This window comes from Gavia stellata, chromosome 3 (genome assembly GCF_030936135.1).
Source record: "Gavia stellata isolate bGavSte3 chromosome 3, bGavSte3.hap2, whole genome shotgun sequence".
Classification (NCBI taxonomy): Eukaryota; Metazoa; Chordata; class Aves; order Gaviiformes; family Gaviidae; genus Gavia; species Gavia stellata.
Genome location: NC_082596.1, coordinates 71,257,629 through 71,277,548, shown reverse-complemented (window position 1 = coordinate 71,277,548; position 19,920 = coordinate 71,257,629). Strand labels below are relative to the sequence as shown.

The 19,920-nt window shown below is 37.2% G+C and overlaps 1 protein-coding gene across 1 annotated transcript in view; it reads right to left on the bottom strand.

The window, feature by feature from the left end:
• Positions 1-224: 224 nt before the first annotated feature.
• The window catches only part of CLPTM1L (CLPTM1 like), a 31,376-nt gene continuing 11,680 nt past the window's right edge, over positions 225-19,920 (bottom strand). Inside the window, exons 7-17 of the mRNA XM_059836187.1 lie at positions 18,139-18,233; positions 15,908-15,992; positions 14,058-14,161; positions 11,409-11,474; positions 10,263-10,313; positions 9,556-9,638; positions 7,726-7,760; positions 7,366-7,421; positions 7,237-7,281; positions 3,779-3,894; positions 225-2,519 (exon numbers count right to left, since the gene is read on the bottom strand). Coding sequence (XP_059692170.1) covers positions 2,435-2,519; positions 3,779-3,894; positions 7,237-7,281; positions 7,366-7,421; positions 7,726-7,760; positions 9,556-9,638; positions 10,263-10,313; positions 11,409-11,474; positions 14,058-14,161; positions 15,908-15,992; positions 18,139-18,233 — 821 coding nt within the window. The 3' untranslated portion in view covers positions 225-2,434. The remainder of the gene's footprint in view (positions 2,520-3,778; positions 3,895-7,236; positions 7,282-7,365; positions 7,422-7,725; positions 7,761-9,555; positions 9,639-10,262; positions 10,314-11,408; positions 11,475-14,057; positions 14,162-15,907; positions 15,993-18,138; positions 18,234-19,920) is intronic.

Sequence of the window (19,920 nt, the reverse complement as noted above, 5' to 3'; positions counted from 1 at the left end):
AATAGATCACCGATACTGATAATCTGGCATGAGCTACAATACATTCAATGAAATTTTATATATAGGAAATTTTTTTTCTGCATTAACAGCATATAGAACCATATTCTTGTTTTAATCTGTCATTTCCACAACCAGAAAGTTAAAACATTTCATTTAATATCTCCAAAGCTACACTGCTTATGCAGTTTCTCACCATCATTCCAACAACAAAAGGTAACTCTCTATCCCGTATGCCAAGTCTTTTATTTGGAAATGGAATGCATAAAACAATGACTTGAACAGGAAAGTCTCGCTCATTTTAAAGACTTAAAATGTTCTAATTTTATATTCTTTACGACTACTGTATACGACATTATGAGGTCACTGTCAATCAGAAATGCAAGACAGAAGACCAATAAAATCACAGCTTGTAAAGGTGCAGGAGTGATTTTTCAACAGCTACATACAAAAATGAGTGATGAAACATTAGAAATACCTAAATATGGTATTCCGAACTTTCAGAAGCTATTCTAGAAGAACCAATAACTCAATTGTTTTGAAATGGCACGAAAAGGGAATCTGTTATATGCATTATTTATACCAGGAAAATTTTCCACACACTTACATTTAACTATTATTATGAAATAGAAGTCCCAAATTAGTTTGCGTAACAGCAAAGAGCTCCTTCCAAACAAATCCCAAAGAGGTACAAGATATAGCAAATGCAACCCTGGTTTTGCATAGACTTATTTATGTACACTTAATGCTAAAATCAACAGTCCTCCTTGTGTAAAGAGACCTTAACATGAACATGAGTTAAATATTCACTTCAAGACTCTCTTCCATTGCCAGTAGCATGAAAGGAAGAATTCAGTAAAAGAAAGACTAGATTGTGACAGAAGTTAGGCACATTTCTGTATCTTTTTGGGACCCAGGTATTTATATGTTCAGACTTCTGCAGTATCAGAACTGGATAAAATCCACTTCATAAAGTAGTTAGAGACTATAGGAGTAGATCTGTGTTCTTCAACGTTATTCCATTAATATTTTCAATCAATGACAAATTGAAGTTAAATAGCCTTGCACAAACAGCATGCAATTTAATAAAGAAACTTAAGAATCATTAGGGTTAATTTGTAAACTTACTGACCAAAGCAAAACTAGAATTGGAAACCAGAATTCTGCCTTTTGGATTTTTTTTTAAATTGCATTTTATTTGCTGCTGAAAGGAATGCACTCTCTATTTCACTTACTGTTACTAAGAAACTTCCTTTTAAAAAATCTAGAACCATGTTTTCTAGTGAAGTTTGAATTTTGGTATAATAATTCAACCTGATTGTTTTTACTAATTTGAAAGAAACAGATCAAAATACCTCCCTTAATGAACTGTTCCATGGAATATGGATTTTAAACTGTGTGAAAGGAAGATGCCTGTTCTTCACCAGGCTGTTTGTTTTCTACTGTATCCAGGTAGTTTGTTGAACCTGTATTGTATTTGAGCAAAATCATTCCACCTGAATGATGTGTGTTTCATCTTATAAATAGAACAGGGCAGGGAGGGAGAAGGGAAAGACCAAGGAATTATTCCCTTTGAAACATGAGACTTGGCCTAGTAGGTCACTGGGGTAGAATTTAAGATGTGTCAGTAAGAGACCTTCCTAGCACATAACAATGATTTGCATTATATGAATACCTGCTATGCCAAGAAATCAGAAGGTTTGTCATCAATGCAGAAGGATTTATATAAACTTGGATACATATTGAAAGAAATCATGTTACAGTTTTTCCACATCTTCATTCAGTTTAAGACAACTGAAACCCTCTGCCATTTTGTGGGCTAAGAACATGGCAGAATTTGAATTTTAACAACCCCATCTCTCTCATATTTCCAACTAAATTTTTTTTAAGCTATGAACTTAAATGCCCACATACAACTTACAACTTTAATCATGATTTCTAGAATTTCCACTATCTCCATTATCAAAAGAGAATGATTTTTAATTAGCATATAAACCAATATTATACATTTTATTTTTGACAGCCTCCAGTTTGGCAATAATGCTTGATTCTGCTGTAACACACCGGCTTGTTTTTTCACTTTTCATAGCCTAGTGGCATGGGCACCACACTTCCAGTTAGTGAGTTGTCTTAAAAACGTAGATTTGGATATTAATCACAATGGTCAGGACACTTAGGTTTTCACCAAAGAGAAGTTTAAATGCAGGAAGTTTATTTAATGACATCTGTCAGACTGTGGACCTTGTGAGGACAAAAGAAGATCTTGAAATAGGAGGATATCAAAACTAGATTTTGGCAATATAGAAGATGTATTGTCCATGTAGTTCTGTCATAAGCTTTAAAAATACTCTTATTAAATAAGTTTTTCCTTCCTTAAGACCAGATAATACATGAAGCCAGTAAGAGTCCAGGGATCAGAATCTTCTTCAATTCTTAGTTATTCTCTATGAGCTTTTTTTTTTGGCTTTTCTTCGTAAGATTCTCCATACTCATTCACTCTGCTCTTATCCACAGGATAAAGCCTGGCAGAAAAAACAAATTAGTTACAGTATTGTCTGCTATCTGGGGAAATTAAGCAGTTCTGTGCTACTTAATTTTAAAAGTTAATTTCTTTCTCATCATATTCTCCATTCCCACTTGTGGCAAAAAATACAACAGTTGTAAAGATTAGCTACAGATACATCAACTTCTTCATGTTAAGACTTAACCCATTGTCTCATAACAGGGCCTCTTAAGAGATATATTAGCTCCCCTAAAGCTTGGCTGGAGTATTTCTCAAGCAATCCAGGATACTTCTCAAACTTGAGACCAGTGTTCAGCCCCTATCAGAAGTTGTTGAGCTCTTAACTTCTAGAAAAATACCTTGGAAGGGACCTATTTTACTACACCTATGTGCGATTATATAAAGCTAAAACTGAAGTTTGCATTTAGTATTAATGATTAGATGTACACATCTATATATTCTGGTATAATGTGAACTAGGCTTAAAATTGTCATTTGCTCCACATCTAAATGTTTGTTCTTGGGAACAAAAATACACTTTCTGTAGCTTCACTTATGAACAGTATTTCAGTAATTACTGCATATAGCTGTCTTCCCTATCTGATTTCAGTTACATAAAGAATCTGAAACTTGCCAGATACTCAACTTACTAGATAATGAGGAAAGCAAAGCAGGGCAATCCCTCACCAGAAAACATCCTTTGCTAGTGTCTTGCAGAGCAGCTTGGAAAGCACACCTCAAATACTGAGCATATGTAGGCATGTAACCCCTCAGCAACGGTTAGAAGACCAGAACTCCCAAGAGGGTTTGTGAATAAAAGTTTAAGAATTGCTCTCCTTCACCTTACTTCAGGTACTCATGCTTCAGGTTAATTTTTTTTGTAACTTGCAAATGTGAAACTATCTGCTGAAAAGGAGGACTGCTGTTTTGGGGAGGGAGAAGGGGTAACTGACAAAAATTCTGTGAGTGCTGTGAGAAGAGGAATTTCTTGACTAGTCTCTTTGCATGCCAAAAAGGGTCCAGGAATACTGTCAGTTATGGGAAAGAGCTTTTGCTCCTCTTATTTGTATTGAGATGACCCTTTCAGGATCCCCTGCTCAACATTCCCTTCACTAGGCATATACGCAACTACCATTACCCAGACCATACTATATATTACTATGGTATAAAAATTCTGCTTGAAGTCTATCCCAAACTATTTCATAGTTCTTTATAGCAATAAGACTGTACCCATCTACAGCATTGTAAAAACTCTGATGAATATTAAAGAAAGGCATACCATCTTTGGTAAAGATAGACCAGGAACACGACATCATCTCTAAAGCACGCCAGCCTATGAGATGTTGGCATAGTGATGATAAAAGCAAATATATCATCAATAAAGGTGTTGAATGCCTACAAATAAAAGAAAAGTATACTTCATTTGGCTGTGAAGAAAGGAAGTCGTCTGTCATACAAAGCTACAGGAAACAGGCTTCCTAGAACTATATTTTTCAGTAGGAACAAAGACTACTTTCATATTTATAACAATATTTAAGGGTTATGCTGAAAAACTAATTAATGCAAACTTTAAAGTGCTTTCTTTTAATGAATGCCATTCTGTCTACTCCAGAGCACACAATAATAGTTACAAGTAAAAAGGAAGTAGGACTACTTCAGGTAAGCGAGAGTATTGTCATGCGAGGGGAAAAACACAAATTCAACTTCAGTGAAATCTTTAAAAGAAACTGGCAAAAAACTTTCATTCATTCATTCCTCAAATGATTCAGGATTTACAAAATGTCAGTTCAACTTCCGTTTTCTACAGGAATTTGAAATTTGTGTAAAAACTTGTTATTTTACTGCTCTTAAGAACATTAACTTGACAGCCTCGGAGATATTTTAAAATATTTTCAGTGCTCTCCTGGAAGTAATCATCCATCCCTTATCCAGACATAATTTTCTACACCATTTCCACTCAACTAGGCATACTATAGGTTCTGTTTCTGAAGCAATAATGAAATATTTTCTCATTACTACTTCCTGAGTGAGAAAGTTTAAATTACCAGACATCTGCTGGGAAAGCAATGCAAATGGGCATGCAAAGATAACAATGTTTTGTCAGAGAAGGTAAAGAAAGTAAACAGAAGGGCAACTCCTCTGGATCTGGCTCTAGCCTACAGGGAGGACTAGAAATCAACTCTTACAGTGCACCAGCTCTAGTACTCATCATATGGTGCAATAAACTGTTTCAACTCAATAAAACCAGCAGGAAACAAATCCAGCAAAGAATACTCACTGTTGGGTTAAGAGTCAGTAACATGGCTTCTCCTTTCAATATTAGCAAGCTGTACATTAATCCATACGGTAAGAAGGGGGAAAATGGTTAATTCCTTAAGCAGAGAAGGACTCACTCTCCAAAATGAACCAATGTTTATATGATAAAACAAAGCATCAGCAGAGGATGGGGATGTTGGACAGGAGACAGTTCTGATAATTTACAACAGGAAAGCTCTTCCTGGCAAGTCAAAACAAATCCATCAATCCAAAGTGATCAAAGAATAAGGACGGCACTTCTCAAGCCTGTGCAAAGAAGGTTTGTCATAGAACAAAAAAAACTTGGCAAGTTGGAAAAGGCAGCCTTTCCAAGTCAACACCCAAGTGAGTGATCCTACAATGACAAACGGAAGAAAAAGCTAAATGCTCCAACCTTCAGGCACTTCATAAGCCATTAAAATTGAACGCATCAAGGCAGCCCATCTAACAGTATTTAGTCTAGCTAGTTTTCTTTTGAGGCTACCTCATTTGAAGGTACTCCTGATAGAAGTATAAAGAGCATAAACGTAAAGACTACAGAAACTGGAAAGTTAGACTGATCTTCATTTTTGCCAAGGTCTTCCAAGACAGGAGAGAGTTTAAATCAAGGAAAAAAACAAAGCTCTCTAAAACAAACAGTTGCAGGTGAGATCTCAGACTATTCTTTCCACTCTTCAAAGTGTAGAGGACAGCAAGCAACTTTAAATATCCACTAGGAAAAAGTAAATTACCCCCTCCAAAAACCAGTAAGATTAACATAATTGAAAACGTCATATACTACTTTCACATACACACAAGCCTTTGTTGTGGGTAGCCTCTGGCTTCTTAACAGGAATCATAAATACTCTGTAAAAGACTATTGAGCAAGAGAATTCTACTGCTTTAAAGGTTACTTGCTTGAATACTGTCCTTTGTTGTCTGTTTAACTGCTGATGTCCCTGCTCAGTTACTGTATTTTGTTGCTGAAGTAAAATTGTGAAATTACTTCACTAATATACCTTTTACTCCCCTCTATTAAGAAACATGCTCATTTGCCTAGTATGCCTGAAACACTAGATGTTTATTTTTATTTTTTGACTATATTTCCACATCGAACACTGTTTAGTTGCTATTCTGCTATCAGCTATATTTCAATCTGTTTTCCTAGATGCCCCATAATTCCTTAAAAATATTAAGGCAGCAGAAAGTTGGGCTATTGCTGTTGGCTCACAGAAATGGAAAAGCTGTGAAAGGCACTTCAAATTTTAAGATTTTAGCTCTTTTGTCCCAGATCATCTATTCAGAATTGGACACCATGTCTTAGGCAGTTTTTAACACTGTTTCTTTTAAAGTACTGATGTTCTGGAGAATTATACTGCATCGGCACAAAGGAAGAATAAATGAAAGCATTTTTGAATAGAAGCAGAACAAAACATGGCACATGTTGATGGCATCAAGGTCTTGATGATCCCAGCACATCCATCTAGGGTTTCTCAGGACACAACAACCAGAAAAAAAACATGACTACAAAAATCCTAATGACTCAGAAAGGTGGGAAAGGATGGAGTCAAAATACTATCAGTTCTTTAGGGGTACAAGAACAAAAGTAGTATGTAGCTGTCAACTTAGGATGAACGTAGGAGACATAGGAACTCAACAGTGGGTGTCCCTTGTCTTCCATATCAGTGCAAGGAATCCTGTCTGGGATACTCAGGTACATCTGTCTTGGTGCCTGCATACTACACAAACCACTTGGACACACATGTGGGTATGCGGGTATCAAAGTGTTAGTAAGTTGACTTTGTTTTGAAATAAACTCACCTTCCCCTCCTCAAAGGTCTGGTGTTAAGCTTTGCTACAGCATTGCATTATTTCCTACAAGGGCAGTCTAGGACACCACAGTGCAGCCCTTTCTCCACTGTGTAACAACCCACCACACATTTGTCACTACACTGCCCAGAAGCTCAGAATTACCACCCCAGCACAGAACAGTGTGTACATTACTTCAGTCTCTGGTAGTTCCTGGAACCTGCCAAAATAAGGTCTCTTAGTGCTCCTATCTGTTTCTTGAGAACTATTGTTTGTTAATATAATCTCTCTCTTCCTGAAATAAGGTATTAAATTGAGACTACTTAGTTTATTTGCAGGACCAACATTTGCACCCATGCAAGACAGCTGACAGTAGAAAAAACAGTATTATCATCAAAACTAGGATGCAGGTATTCTCATTATATGGAAGTCATGAAAAACAGAAATCAATGTTTCTTTTATTTTTTTTAAAGACACTTGCAAACAAATTTGGTTTTACTGTCAGTTTAGTTCTTAAACCAAACAAATAAAGCACTGTCAGCCCTAAACTACGTAATACTAAGCTGTTTCTCACAGAAAATTATGTTCAAAATGACTGCACCAATCTTTAAATTAGAGCTTTACTTACTTTGTATGTGAAAGAGCTTTACTTACTTTGTATGTGAAAGCCTTCCACGGTAAGTGTGCAACAGATTTCATCTAGGATTAAAAATATCAATTTGTAATAAATTCTGGAGGAGACGACTAAAAAAAAAGTAGTCTTTTATCACTTCTCAGTCTTACCTTGTAGTTTACAAACAGCTGGGGCAGCATAAACAGGAATCCAAAAGCATACACTCCTGAAGATAAAAGATGGAAAAATTACAAACAAATGCACAATAGAACTACACCACACAACTATAGTTTCACAATTAGAGATTTACACTCATTTTCCTAAAGAGAGAAAATGCATCTAATCCTCTTGTTTCACTTTGGGTTGACTCTTCTCCCTTTTCTCAATCACTGTGATAATTTTGGAACCCACGCTAAAGTTATTGCTCTATATTACTGATCCAGCTGATAGCAGTTAATTTTCTAGTTTTGAGTCTTGGCCTCCGTTTGAAGAAACATGAATAGAAAAAAAACCCGTAAGAAGGGACTCACCATTGACAAAGCTGTTAATCAACCAGGAGTACCAGCTACAAACAAAGATGACAGTCCAGTTATTTTTTCACCTCAGCCAAAAATACATACCTGTAATACATCCTCTACATGACTGTATGCTGACTACTTTAAGAAATGGCTATGTTGTGAATTCCTTTACACAAGAACTAAATAGCTCGCATCTTCCTTTGATTAGGAAGGGCTCCAGAGAAGGTGCTAACAGTTTAAGCAAAGGATGTTTATCAGGGCATCCAACAAGTTTGGAGAGCTTTATCAACTGCTTCTATACTTTTTCAGAATGTTCCAAAACTTCTGCGCCAAAAATAACATCAGATAATACCGCACACTGAACCCTGACTGTACTAAGGCTCGCAAAGGTAACACTGTATTCTAAATACTAAAAGAGACACTTAATATGGCACTGTGAGGACTTACGAAATTTCAAACAAATACCATTCAGTGCAAACCACTATAGTAGGCACTTAAAAAAAAAGGTAATTACAAGGAATCTACATTTTTCCCTCCTTACATCTAAAAACGCCTCCCAGATGTTCAATGGAGCACAATCTTAGCAACGTAACAGTAGTGTTACAGATAGTGGTCAAATTCCATACTTCTGCTTGCAATAGTAAGAACAGCTAGTAGTTGTGATGCTCAGGTTACATCATTTAAAATTAAACTTGCAAGGCTGTGTTAGTGACTTGTTAACAGCGATGTTACAGCTGTAGCAGTATTTCACTAATCCACAAGCATCTAAAAAATGCATCAGAAAGTGCCTGGAAGATTAAAGGATAATCCACTGTTAAGATTACTTGTTCCATCACATTTCCTTAGAAATAGATTTAACAATGATAAAAATTCTATTGTATAAATTGTTTTCACTTTAAGCTACAGCTTATAGAACACCTGGCCTATTAAATTCATTCAGTACTGCATATTTTGCAGTACTGAATGAATTTGAAGAATTTTGTGAGAAAAACAGAATTTAAATGATGCATATTTGTTAGCTCCTTACTAAGACAAAAACCTTTTGAAAAAATTATTTTTTAGTTTTTTCTGATGTTATTTTAAGCTACTGCTTGCTCTCCCTCCCTCCCATCTCTTCAGGGCCTAAAGACTGTTAAAATACTATGTCTACATGGCCATCACCACACTTGTGTTTGCAAATTTTTTTCTACAACAGTCTTATGGCTGCATACTTGCTTGCATCTCTCCAATACAAAATGAACTAGCTGCATTATTTTGAGTTAAAGTGGACAGGAATTTCACCTTTGCATGAAATATTGAGTCTTCAGCTCTTGCTGAAGTATCAATACATTGCTGTAAGCCCATGGCTTTAAAGGAATAGAGTCCTTTCTTAAAAACGCTTTTGCTTGCTTGCCATCCAAGCTATCATATTTAGCAACAGAGGAACCTCTTGGTCAGAGCAAATAATTTTGGGACAGTTTTTGCTTCTCTCTGTTATTGGAGAGGTTTAACCACTGAATTCCTCTCATCTCTCTGTCACCTTATCAATTCTCTGAACACCAGTGGCTGCTTTCTTCCTCCTCTTCTGATTCACAGCTTACTCGTGTAAGCTATCGAATTCTATATTACAGTAATACCAGGTTACTGGCTAAATACAACAGCCTGTAGCTGACAGGATGTTAAAAAAACAGCTAGACTTTTCAGCTTTAGATCATACAGAACAAGAAAGTTTCTGGTTCCTAGCTTATGAATCAAGCAAAATAAAACAGCTGATTACCATAACCCATCATCTCCAATTAATTAATACAGGAAAAATGGAGAATATTTCAATTCTGTGTAAGATCGTTTATAGATTTACAGTACCTTTTGTATTTGACATTCAGCAAGGAGTAACCTGCACCTCCAATACACAGTGGATACAGCAAATACGACAAGTATTTCATAGCCTAATAGACAATGAAAATAGTTAGCTTACATTTTATACACAGCAGATTTGTCATGGCATTAACTAGAAGACAGTCACTTGTTTTTTTTCCTGAAAATCTTTTCCTATTTCCAAATGTCTACTAATATTTCCAGTGTGCTTCCAGTTCTAGAGAAAGCAGTGAAAATTCCAATGCTCAGTTCAGACCACCAAGGACCTTAGAGCATAAGCAACAAGAGGCAGCATAAAGATCAGAGTCTAAGAGTAGTTCTCTGCTTAACTTCCTGATTTCTTCAACTCCTTTCAGAAATCAGGAAGCACATTAATTCCTCCAGTATAAATAACAAGTACAAATACAAATTTTCAAATTTGTGAATGAAGACCCTTTAAGATCCTTCTCTTCAGATAAGTCACTTGCAATTCTGCTTCTCAGAGAAATGTTTTAACCAGATTCAGCTAACAAACAACTGTTTCTTTTCATAAATTAGAATGAATCTTCACTATCTGATCATCCATATAATGGTGATCAACTTGACAACTATGAGAAAATGGAAAATGCACTTGTAGCAGTAAAGAGTGAAACAAGTCAATCAGCAGGCCACACACAGAGACTTTACAGATCAGAAGTCACAGGATTCCCTCCTACCTGGGTATCATACTCCTCAGTTTTCTTTTCAGAGTCATTGTATGTACCAAACTGCAATACATATAAAACATATAATCAAGTCAGAACTGGGGAAAAAAGCAATTGCTGTCCAACTCCCTAAACAAAGATTTAAACTGTAAACTGAACTGCTTAGACATTAAGCTAGGTAACAGTTCAAATAAGCTTCTATACAAGAGTCATATAAACATCCTGTGCAGCCTGCCAAATACAGGGTAGGCAAAAAGTTTAATTTTTTCCCCTTCATATTTTACACCGAACATCCAGGACTTCTTTGCTTAGGAAAACGCTGTTGAGACAGCAGAGTTCACAAAGCAAAAGTAAAGTCAAGGGCCTAAGAATTTTGCAGATACAGAAAGCCATTATTAAAAACCATAACCATTTTCAAGCATGAAGATGTCAGTTACGGATTACCTTCACATCTCTAGAAACTGTGACTGCTTAAACACAGTTTCTTGAAGACTGACAAAGGAACAAGCAGAGCTATGAGCCACTCAAGACGCATGGACTTCAAGCAGCACAAAACCCCAATACTCTTGTGAAGTAAACACTGAAGATTAGACAACTGTTTCTCCTACCAACAAGGGAAACTTTCTATGTAGGTTGTACTTTTAAAAGTATTAATTTGAATCCCAGCTCCCTCTGCATGTCCTGCAAACAATCTCAGGACTTAAATTTTTACCCAGAGGATTTGTCAAAGACTGTCCTGTCCCCAGAACGTCACATCTTCTACTAGTTCCACAATGGAGAAGTTACACCTACAGCTTCAAGAAAAATTCAGTTTCTTACTTCAAATCATGATGCCAGTTAAGAGTGCCTTTCCAACACAGCGGCTGGAGCACAGTCCCACCTGTTAAGATTTAGTAGGACTGACAGAGGAGTTCTGAAGTTTCTCACACCATAAATACACACAAATAGCTTTTTCTTCTACAGAATTCAAAAGAAATTAATAAGTTTGAAAACGCTCATCCAGCTTTTGGATTAAGCCATCCATAAAGAGAAGATGTACATAAGAAACTTTTATACTTTTTTTAATCTTCATTTCACTGAAAGCCAAGTTGCACAGTAACCTGGAAACAGATGGAAAGCTCAAGAGTGTAATCATTAACAGGCCAATGTCTACTATACCTGAATTTTGGGTCTCAAGCCTTGCCACTTGATTGTCATTTTCAAAGCTTTCTTCACTTTCCAGAGCTGTGATTAGCAAAACCAAAATGTGCACATAAAGAACTATTCAAAGGAATGTCGTATACAGGATTCAGATACTCAGAATCAAGACCTCAGAATATCTATTTTAAGCACCCATTACATAAAGAAGCAACAGCATGATTGCGGTGCACTTGCCTGTGTCTCTACACAAACCAAATGCTGTGTCACCAGATAAGTACAACATTGGGAGCATGCACTATTAAGTCTCCATATCAGATGATGTACTTTAAGTGAAATAAGGTAGTCCTTCCAGGATGTCTGGATTGCAGCGCTTAGGTGGGGGTTAGCTGCTCTCAGCACCAGCACGCACCCCAGGTCAAGCATTTACAGAATTCTCCAGTAACCACCTGCCAAGCAAGTTTCTACATGCCTTCAAGGTCAGCTGGCATCTCCAAGATGAAGGTGTCTCAGAACTCCTAACAGTAATTAAGTGGGCACTTACATGGTCATTACATTTCAGTAGTGGCCTACAAGCAAAAGTCAGTGAATCCACCAAATTGTTTGGCTACTTACTGTACTGTAGGGTTGACCCTAATGTAACCGAAGGTTCAGTGCACCTGAAAATTTACTCATGTACCCACCCTGCTATACAGATTCAACAACTTCGGCAATGCAGTAAGCTCACCAGGAGAGCTACACTCCATAAAGCTTTTCATGGACAAGGTTGGTTTGTTTAACTTTAGATACATCAGTATCCTCTTCTCACCCATCATGTCTTCCAAACAAAAAAGTGCAATACGGTAAAGATGATCCTTTACTGTCATCTTTGATGCAAGCGTAATGTACTTATTACAGAAGCAATGTCACTATTAGCACTGCATGAGAAACAGGTGTTAAGAACAAGTTGTGAAAAAGCTCTTCCCAGCAGACAAACTCTTTTGAGATGTATAGTCCTTATGTTCATTCTCACCTTGAGACAAGCATGTTCTCTCACCATCAGTTGAGAGGAGAGATATGTTACTTCAACAGAACCTACAGAACATTTCCCAGCCATTTAAGTGTCCTACACAGTGTTCCTATATAATCCTTTCAACCCAGTTCCCCCACCCTGCAATCCAAAAGCAACATACTGGAAAATAAGGCACATAAGAAAGATGATAGAAGCCGAACAGTCATAGGGACTACAGATCTCAGAGAGATGTATTTAACAGATCTTTGGGCAACTCCAAGAAGAATCTCAGACAGGCACAATGACCAAATGAGATCTGGATCTGCCTGTTTTTAGGTAGTGGCAACCAAGAAATCCATCTTCATTATGAAAGAGAAATGCAAAATCTTAACAGTCTTAACTGAACTTAAATCCTATAGCATAGCTGATCATTCCTGTTTTCCTACCATACATGCCTGATCTGGTTTCCACTAAAACTTCTTAAAAAAAGTGATTTAGAGACCAGGGCTATTTCTTGCTCCCCACTATAAACAAACAAAACCATAGTTTTTCTTGACCCAATATATTTTTAAATCCTTTGACACTTTTGAATTTCTTAAGTCTTTAGATTCATGGATTTTTTTAAATTTAGTTACGTATATATAGGATCAAAATAAAAGATATTCTACAAAAGGAACAGCCTATTTATAGGGATATATATTTATCCCTGAAACTGTTAACATTTCAGACAGCTAAGGGAAGTTTGAAATATAAGACCAAATTTCTATTTATAGGAACAAAACCACCAGCAAATCTGATACAGAAAACTTAACACACAGAAATACACCAGACTTAAAAATCTCAACTTCCTGAAAAATGTTACAGTCAAATGAAATGGTACTATTTAGGACACCACTGTTCATAGTTTTCGCAAGACCTTGATCTGTCTTATACAATAAGCTGAAATCTAAGGATCACTTTGTGACTTTGCATTCAACAATTTAATCACTAACTAAAAATTCTGAACTGTTTTGTTTCCACTGGGATTATATGCAACTGTAACAGATGTGTAGTCAAAAATTTCACATGAGAGTCCTGAACTTATTTTTAAATACTGAGAAGTAATTAGATCTGCAAGCAATCTAGGCAGAGAGATCTCCCCTTCCCGTTACTGTTGACTCTGTGCTTTACTACACATAAAGCAGGCTTTTAAGCAGTACCTGCAACCCACTGACTGAACACGATCTGCTGGAATAATGAACACAGCCAGCAGTCTCGTCTTTTCCTTCCTTCCCCAAGCACCTCAGCTGCAGACCTGCGGCACTGTCTGATGGCACACATCCTGCTCTTTGACAAACATTTCCGTGAAGGCTTGTTGACATGGTTATACATGCATGTTGGTTATACGTGCCTGGTCAGGAGTGATGCCTATCAGATGTGATAGGAAGGAACCTCAGCATAGCTCTATGTTTGGTTTCCACAACACCAGCTGGCCCATCCCAGAAAAACCTGATACTTCCAGTTTAGTTATTTGATAAAGGGACACAATCTCCTCTACCACTGGAAGCCAGTTAAACAATGCTGCTAAGACAGCATACAACAGTATTTTTCCAGTAACTAGTTTATCATTCTTTTTCTACCATAAACTATGGACGTTGCTGCAAATATTGGTATTTGTTTCTAGAGCTTTAAGAACTCACCTCAATCACTGCACCAATGCCTGCTGGGATCAGTACCAATAAACTTGTTTGTTCATCCAAAAGGAAAAGAAATATTACCACAGTACTAAAGCACCGCCAAAGCACTAGATAGAAGAAAAAATGAAAACGAAAGGCTTATTAATATTTAAATGAACAGCTGAGATGACAGAAAACTGTTGGCCTATTTACTATAATTCTGTTTTACGCAGTTTAAGCATGAGCATCTCCTATATACATCTTGATATATCAAGCAGTCCTAGAAACAGCCAGTGATCTGTATACCTCCAGGCAAATAAGGAACAAAAACATTTTATGAAGTCCTTAGCACAAAAGATGATAGGAAATCAGAATATTTAAGGAAGACTTCTGTACTGCAGCAATTCAGCAATGTGTCAGTACTATTACGAACTACGTTCATGATTCTTGTCTCAAGGAAGCTGAAAGGCGGTGAGGTAATGTAATGTCAGTCTTCGAAACTCATGCAACTAATTTAATGTTTGTAAATGTTGAGAAGTGTATTTTACAGTTACTTTTCAGGTTTTGCAAAACCTTGGATGGTTGTAAGAATTAGTTAGTAGACAGTTTCAAATATCCATGCCCCTAAGCAGGAACAGAAAGAGAGAAGAGCTACAACACACTCAGACATCAACAATTACACTGTACCATTCCAGAGCAACTGCCTGTCACACTTCTCCCTCAGGGCAAGGAGATACAGGCAGAAAGGTGACTAAGGCTTGCTAAAGAGAGGATGGAACCATCAATTACTGGAGACTGAAGATTGATACTTTGATAGTGAGGTCAAAAACCCTTTGCCACTCAGTCTTTCCAACTTGACTTTACCCACTTTTTGAACTGGCAATTATCATTTAATTTTGAAACTTCATGGACCATTTTGAATTTTTACTAACTTTTTGGTGTACATATGCCAACAGCAGTATAAATGCCTTACAAAAACAAAGGCACTCCACTAAACACAATAAACAGATTTTCCACGAGAAAAACATGTTGCTGTTCATCACAATTTAGAATGCCTAATTTTTTTCCTGGTATTGATACTCCTCGCATGTTTTAATCAATCTGTATATATGATATAATTAGGGATAGTCTCAGAGGTCAAGTGACTCCAGGTTTATCATTTTGCTTTACAATCAGAATGGAAAAATCTATTAACAAAACAAGTAGTCAGTATTAGCACAATAAACAAGGCTGGGGAGTGGTGTGTTCAACCTCAAGCGTCCAGGGCTGGCTACTGCCTTCATCTGTCAGTAGGAAGGCTTGGTAGAATGTAAGACCACTATGTTTTTCTCATCCTTCCTACATCCAAGTCAACTCAACCCTCCCATGCTGCTTCCCCCACCCCAGGAGCTTCTACTGCTCCTGTTTACACCAAAGCCCAAATCAAACAACAGTGTTACACTACAGTGTTTTCCCTCCCAAATATTTTGGAACCCACAGTTATCTACAAGGAACACATGGGACTCACAGGACAGCATTACCCCTAATAGCACATTCTCTCCACCCATGGGATTTTCTCTGGTCCTCGTTCTTTTCTCAAAGTATTTTTCTGTTCTTTCAGCTAAGGAAATCTGGTGACTGACTTTGTATTAAACTTACGCTCAACTGTAAAACAGTCAAACCTCAGAAGTGACACAAGTGCTTAAAAGCAAGTCATATTTGAGCACAACGCTAACAAAGTTAGAACCAGCCTGTTAGCCATCATCTCTTCATACACAAACACATCTCATTCTGCCATCTCGGTGAATCTACAAAGTTTCAACTTAGAGTAAGACTAAAAACACACAGTATATATTAGATAGCACATGCACAACACTTCACATTCTGGCCCATACCTGCTTTTGTAGACATCCCAATCATGCTCCTCTTTTTCTTCCAAAAACTGATGTCATTTTTGAATGCAAGGAAATCAAAGAGAAGCTGCAAATAGCAAGAAACACTCATTTGTTCAAATGTGCACTAGTTAAAGACTACCAGCTGAACTGTTAAAAATGCATTTAAGATGGAACTGCAAGAAAAACCTGTTTTAGAAGCCTCAGAAATAAAAATTAAATATAACAAATAAAAGCTAAAAAGAAAAACCGGTTTAGAAGCCCAAGCTCTAAAAGCAGTGCAAAATGACAGGAGGAATCCCACGTACTGCTACTACTACAATGCTGCATCTGGTAAAGAAAGTTAGTGACCCAATACAGGGTAACACATGATAGAGGATGAAGAACTGAGGACCCTGAGGAATTGCTCGCCTCCTTGACAGACCAGGGAAAGCCACACTAAATTATATTCAGAGTGCTTTGTATTGGTTCGATAATCAATTTAGGCTTGGATAGTACCAAAGTTTTTTAAAAATTCCTAAAATACAGCAAGTCATTTTCTCCTCTCTATTTCATCACCAAGAAGTTGACCTGAATGTCAAGGGCATTTTAGCATTACATTTATTTGTACTGAGTATTTTTTCCAGAATTTTCAGTATTTTGGTTCAGAATAGAATAGTTCAGTTGGAAGAGACCTACAACAATCATCTAGTCCAACTGCCTGGACACTTCAGCGCTGACCAAAACTTAAAGCATGTTATTAAGGGCATTGTCCAAATGCCTCAAACACTGACAGGCTTGGGGCATCGACCACCTCTCTAGGAAGCCTCTTCCAGTGTTTGACCACCCTTGTGGTAAAGAAATGCTTCCTAATGTCCAGTCTGAACCTGCCCTGGCGCAGCTTTGAACCATTCCCACGTATCCTGTCAGTGGATACCCGATAGAAGAGATCAACACATCCCTCTCTGCTTCCCCTCCTTGGGAAGCTGTAGGGAGCAATGAGGTCGCCCCTCAGCCTCTTTTTCTCCAAACTAGACAAACCTGAAGTCCTTAGCCACTCCTCATAAGACATGCCTTCCAGCCCTTTCACCAGCTTTGTTGCCCTCCTCTGGAGGCATTCAAACACCTCAACACCCTTCTGAAATAGTGGGGCCCAGAACTGCACACAGTACTCAAGGTGAGGCTGCACCAATGCTAAATACAGAGGGATAATCACCTCTTTTGACTGGCTGGTTATGCTGTGCTTAATGCACCCCAGAATGCGTTTTGCCTTTTTGGCCACCAGGATATTTTTCAGTATTTCCTTTAAGCATTCACTGTCTAAAAAAAAAAAAAAGGCAGCACAGATTCAAGAAACTATTGGGTCAGAGAATTTTAATGAAAAAGTGTATTTTTCTAGTTTGGGCAAATGATACACAAAAGGAAGAAAATATCAGAAGAGCTAGTCCCAGCCTACAGATAACCTTGAAACCTCATAAACAGAAGGGAAAAAAATAAATTAAAATGGCTCAGCAGTCTAAGGGTTTCCAACCAAATTAATGTAAGTAATGTAAGTATAAAGAAACATAACATGCCCAGCAAGTTCTTATCTATTCCAGAATATGGGAATTGTATTAAGAGTAATTGTAGATGACAGACGTTCAAAATAGAAGAATGAAGTCTAAAAACATTGTTCATTAAAATAAAGATTCATATTTAAACCAAGACACAAACAATGCTGAGAGACACACAACAACAACCAACCATGCCTAGAGCCACAAGCTCTGCACTTTACAGCAACAATTTTTGGAAGTAATCTAGATGAGCTGATCTAAATTTCTCCAGTGGGTTAGAAGTCAGAGACTCAAACCCTACTGTTGGTGTCAGAGCTATGCCACTGCAGCAGTAAACTTTGGTTCACATTTTCTGCTAAGCTGAGTTATCACAAAGTTGACAGGCATTTTAATTCTGGGTGCTTTGGTTCAGCTAAAAAAAAAGTGATGATAATCAAGTTAAATGTTTTATATTTCAGTCAAGACTATTTAGTTTATACCTAGTTATCTCATATTTCTATCTTCTTTGAGATTTTTATATTAACTTGGTATTGGAAATACAGTTGACTTGTACCAGAAACCTCTTCTATTGCTCTACTGAAATTAATATTTCCAAAACCAGTTCTCAATAAATGAAAGAGTTGAAGTTCAACCGACCTCCCACCCCTTCTTTTTTTTGAATTTCATATGCTGCAATTCCTAAAACCCAGTTTCTCCACTTACATGAAATGCTGCTACGAAGAATGTCAAAGCCAGAAAGTACAGGTTAGTATCAACAAAAATTCCTTTTACTTCATCTGCATCCTTTTCTGAAAACCCTAAGAGAAAGAACAAATAATTATGCAAGAAGTACTAGATAGTTAATTGCTGTTATGCTAGAGCCCAGTATGAAAGGAACCTTATCTCACCTGCACATGTTCTGTCAAGCAATCATAAATCCAAAACAAGATGGCAGCTTTATTGATAAAACCGAAGTCTACCTATATTTTGGCTAGTTATTTGGCTTGCCTTAAACAAAACCCATCTGTTACAAGCAGACTAATGTGCCTTTAATGTGTTGTATAACTACAACCCAAGCTGAACACTGGAGACACAAATTGCAAGACATAGGAAGTCATTCTGGCCTGAGTGGGAAGAAAAAGGATTATCCAACTTGGCCTCTGAGCTTTTATTTGATATATAAGAAAAAAGAGCTTCATATTAAAAAACAAAAAATGAGAAAAGGACTACACTGTGGATGACAACAAAGGTCAGTGGGAAACATGGCCATATATGCAACAGTATAGACCCCAGGTCATGGATTAGGTATCAACTCTTTTGACAGTTCTTGCAGAATTAACTTGGAAGCTTCTCTTTGTGATTTCTGGAAGATGCCTTACCTTTTTCCATTTATCAATCTGTAAGCTGAATACATATTCTCTACTGTCTTATCAATTCTCTTAAAGGAGGAATGTTCCTTTCTTGTTATATACTGGACAATCATTAATTAAAAAAGTTAGAGCCTGTCCGTGATAAATACGGTTGCCACCACCAAGAAGCGTGTTTTCCAGAAGATACAGCATCCCTCTGAACTCCTTCAGCTAGTGTTAAGATGCTTTCTTCATGAAGTAGAAAGTTCCAGCCACTGTGATTGAAATCTACTGTTCTCAGAAAATACACAATGCTGCATTTACAGCAATGGGCTAGTTATGACACTGGTGAGTTCAGTACCAATTTACTTTGTCTATCAGCTCTCCTGCATCACAGCAAGAAGAATGTGAACTTGCCCATTTTCAAGTGATTTTGGAGTTTTGCTACTGATCTAATGTGACCTTTTCTTAAGTTATTCCAAAAGGAAAATTTTAAACCTTACGTTTCACTGTCTGCATAGCTGTAGAGAACAAGCAGCATCTTAGGTAAGCATTTTTCCCAGGCAGAGGAGGTACTCCTAGGATGATAGGTCTTGATATACGTGTCCATCACATGACAGCCGAGACATGGAACATGAAAATTTCAATTATGCCATTCTGAGGAGGCTCACAAAAAATTATGGAGGAATGATAGTGGTCAAATGCCCCACACAAACTCTGAGCAAGCGGTTACTTGATTGTTTCAAGATAGTTATTTTAAGTAGACATACTTGTATCTTCGATATGCATTAGCCTGAGCTAAAGAGAAGCAGCTGGATTCTACTTAGAATGACCTTATTCCTTATCCACCCTCCCTCCCCCAATAAAACATGTGAAAAGCTTAGGCTGCAAAAGAAATGGAGAAAGTCTAGACTCTCAGTTAAGTTACACTGTATACAAGTACTGTGTCTTACAATACTACACTCTGAAACTAGTGCTGAACCAGAACAGGTTGGTTTTTTGTTTTTTTTTTCAGAGGAATCAATGCCTTAAATGTTAAGTTGTCCATCATAAAATATTAATTCAGAGATGACAGTGAATAACCAAACCCTCTCCCTCTACCGCCTGAATTTTGGTGAACAAAGAACAACACTGAGTAGTATGAAAGCAGCATTAT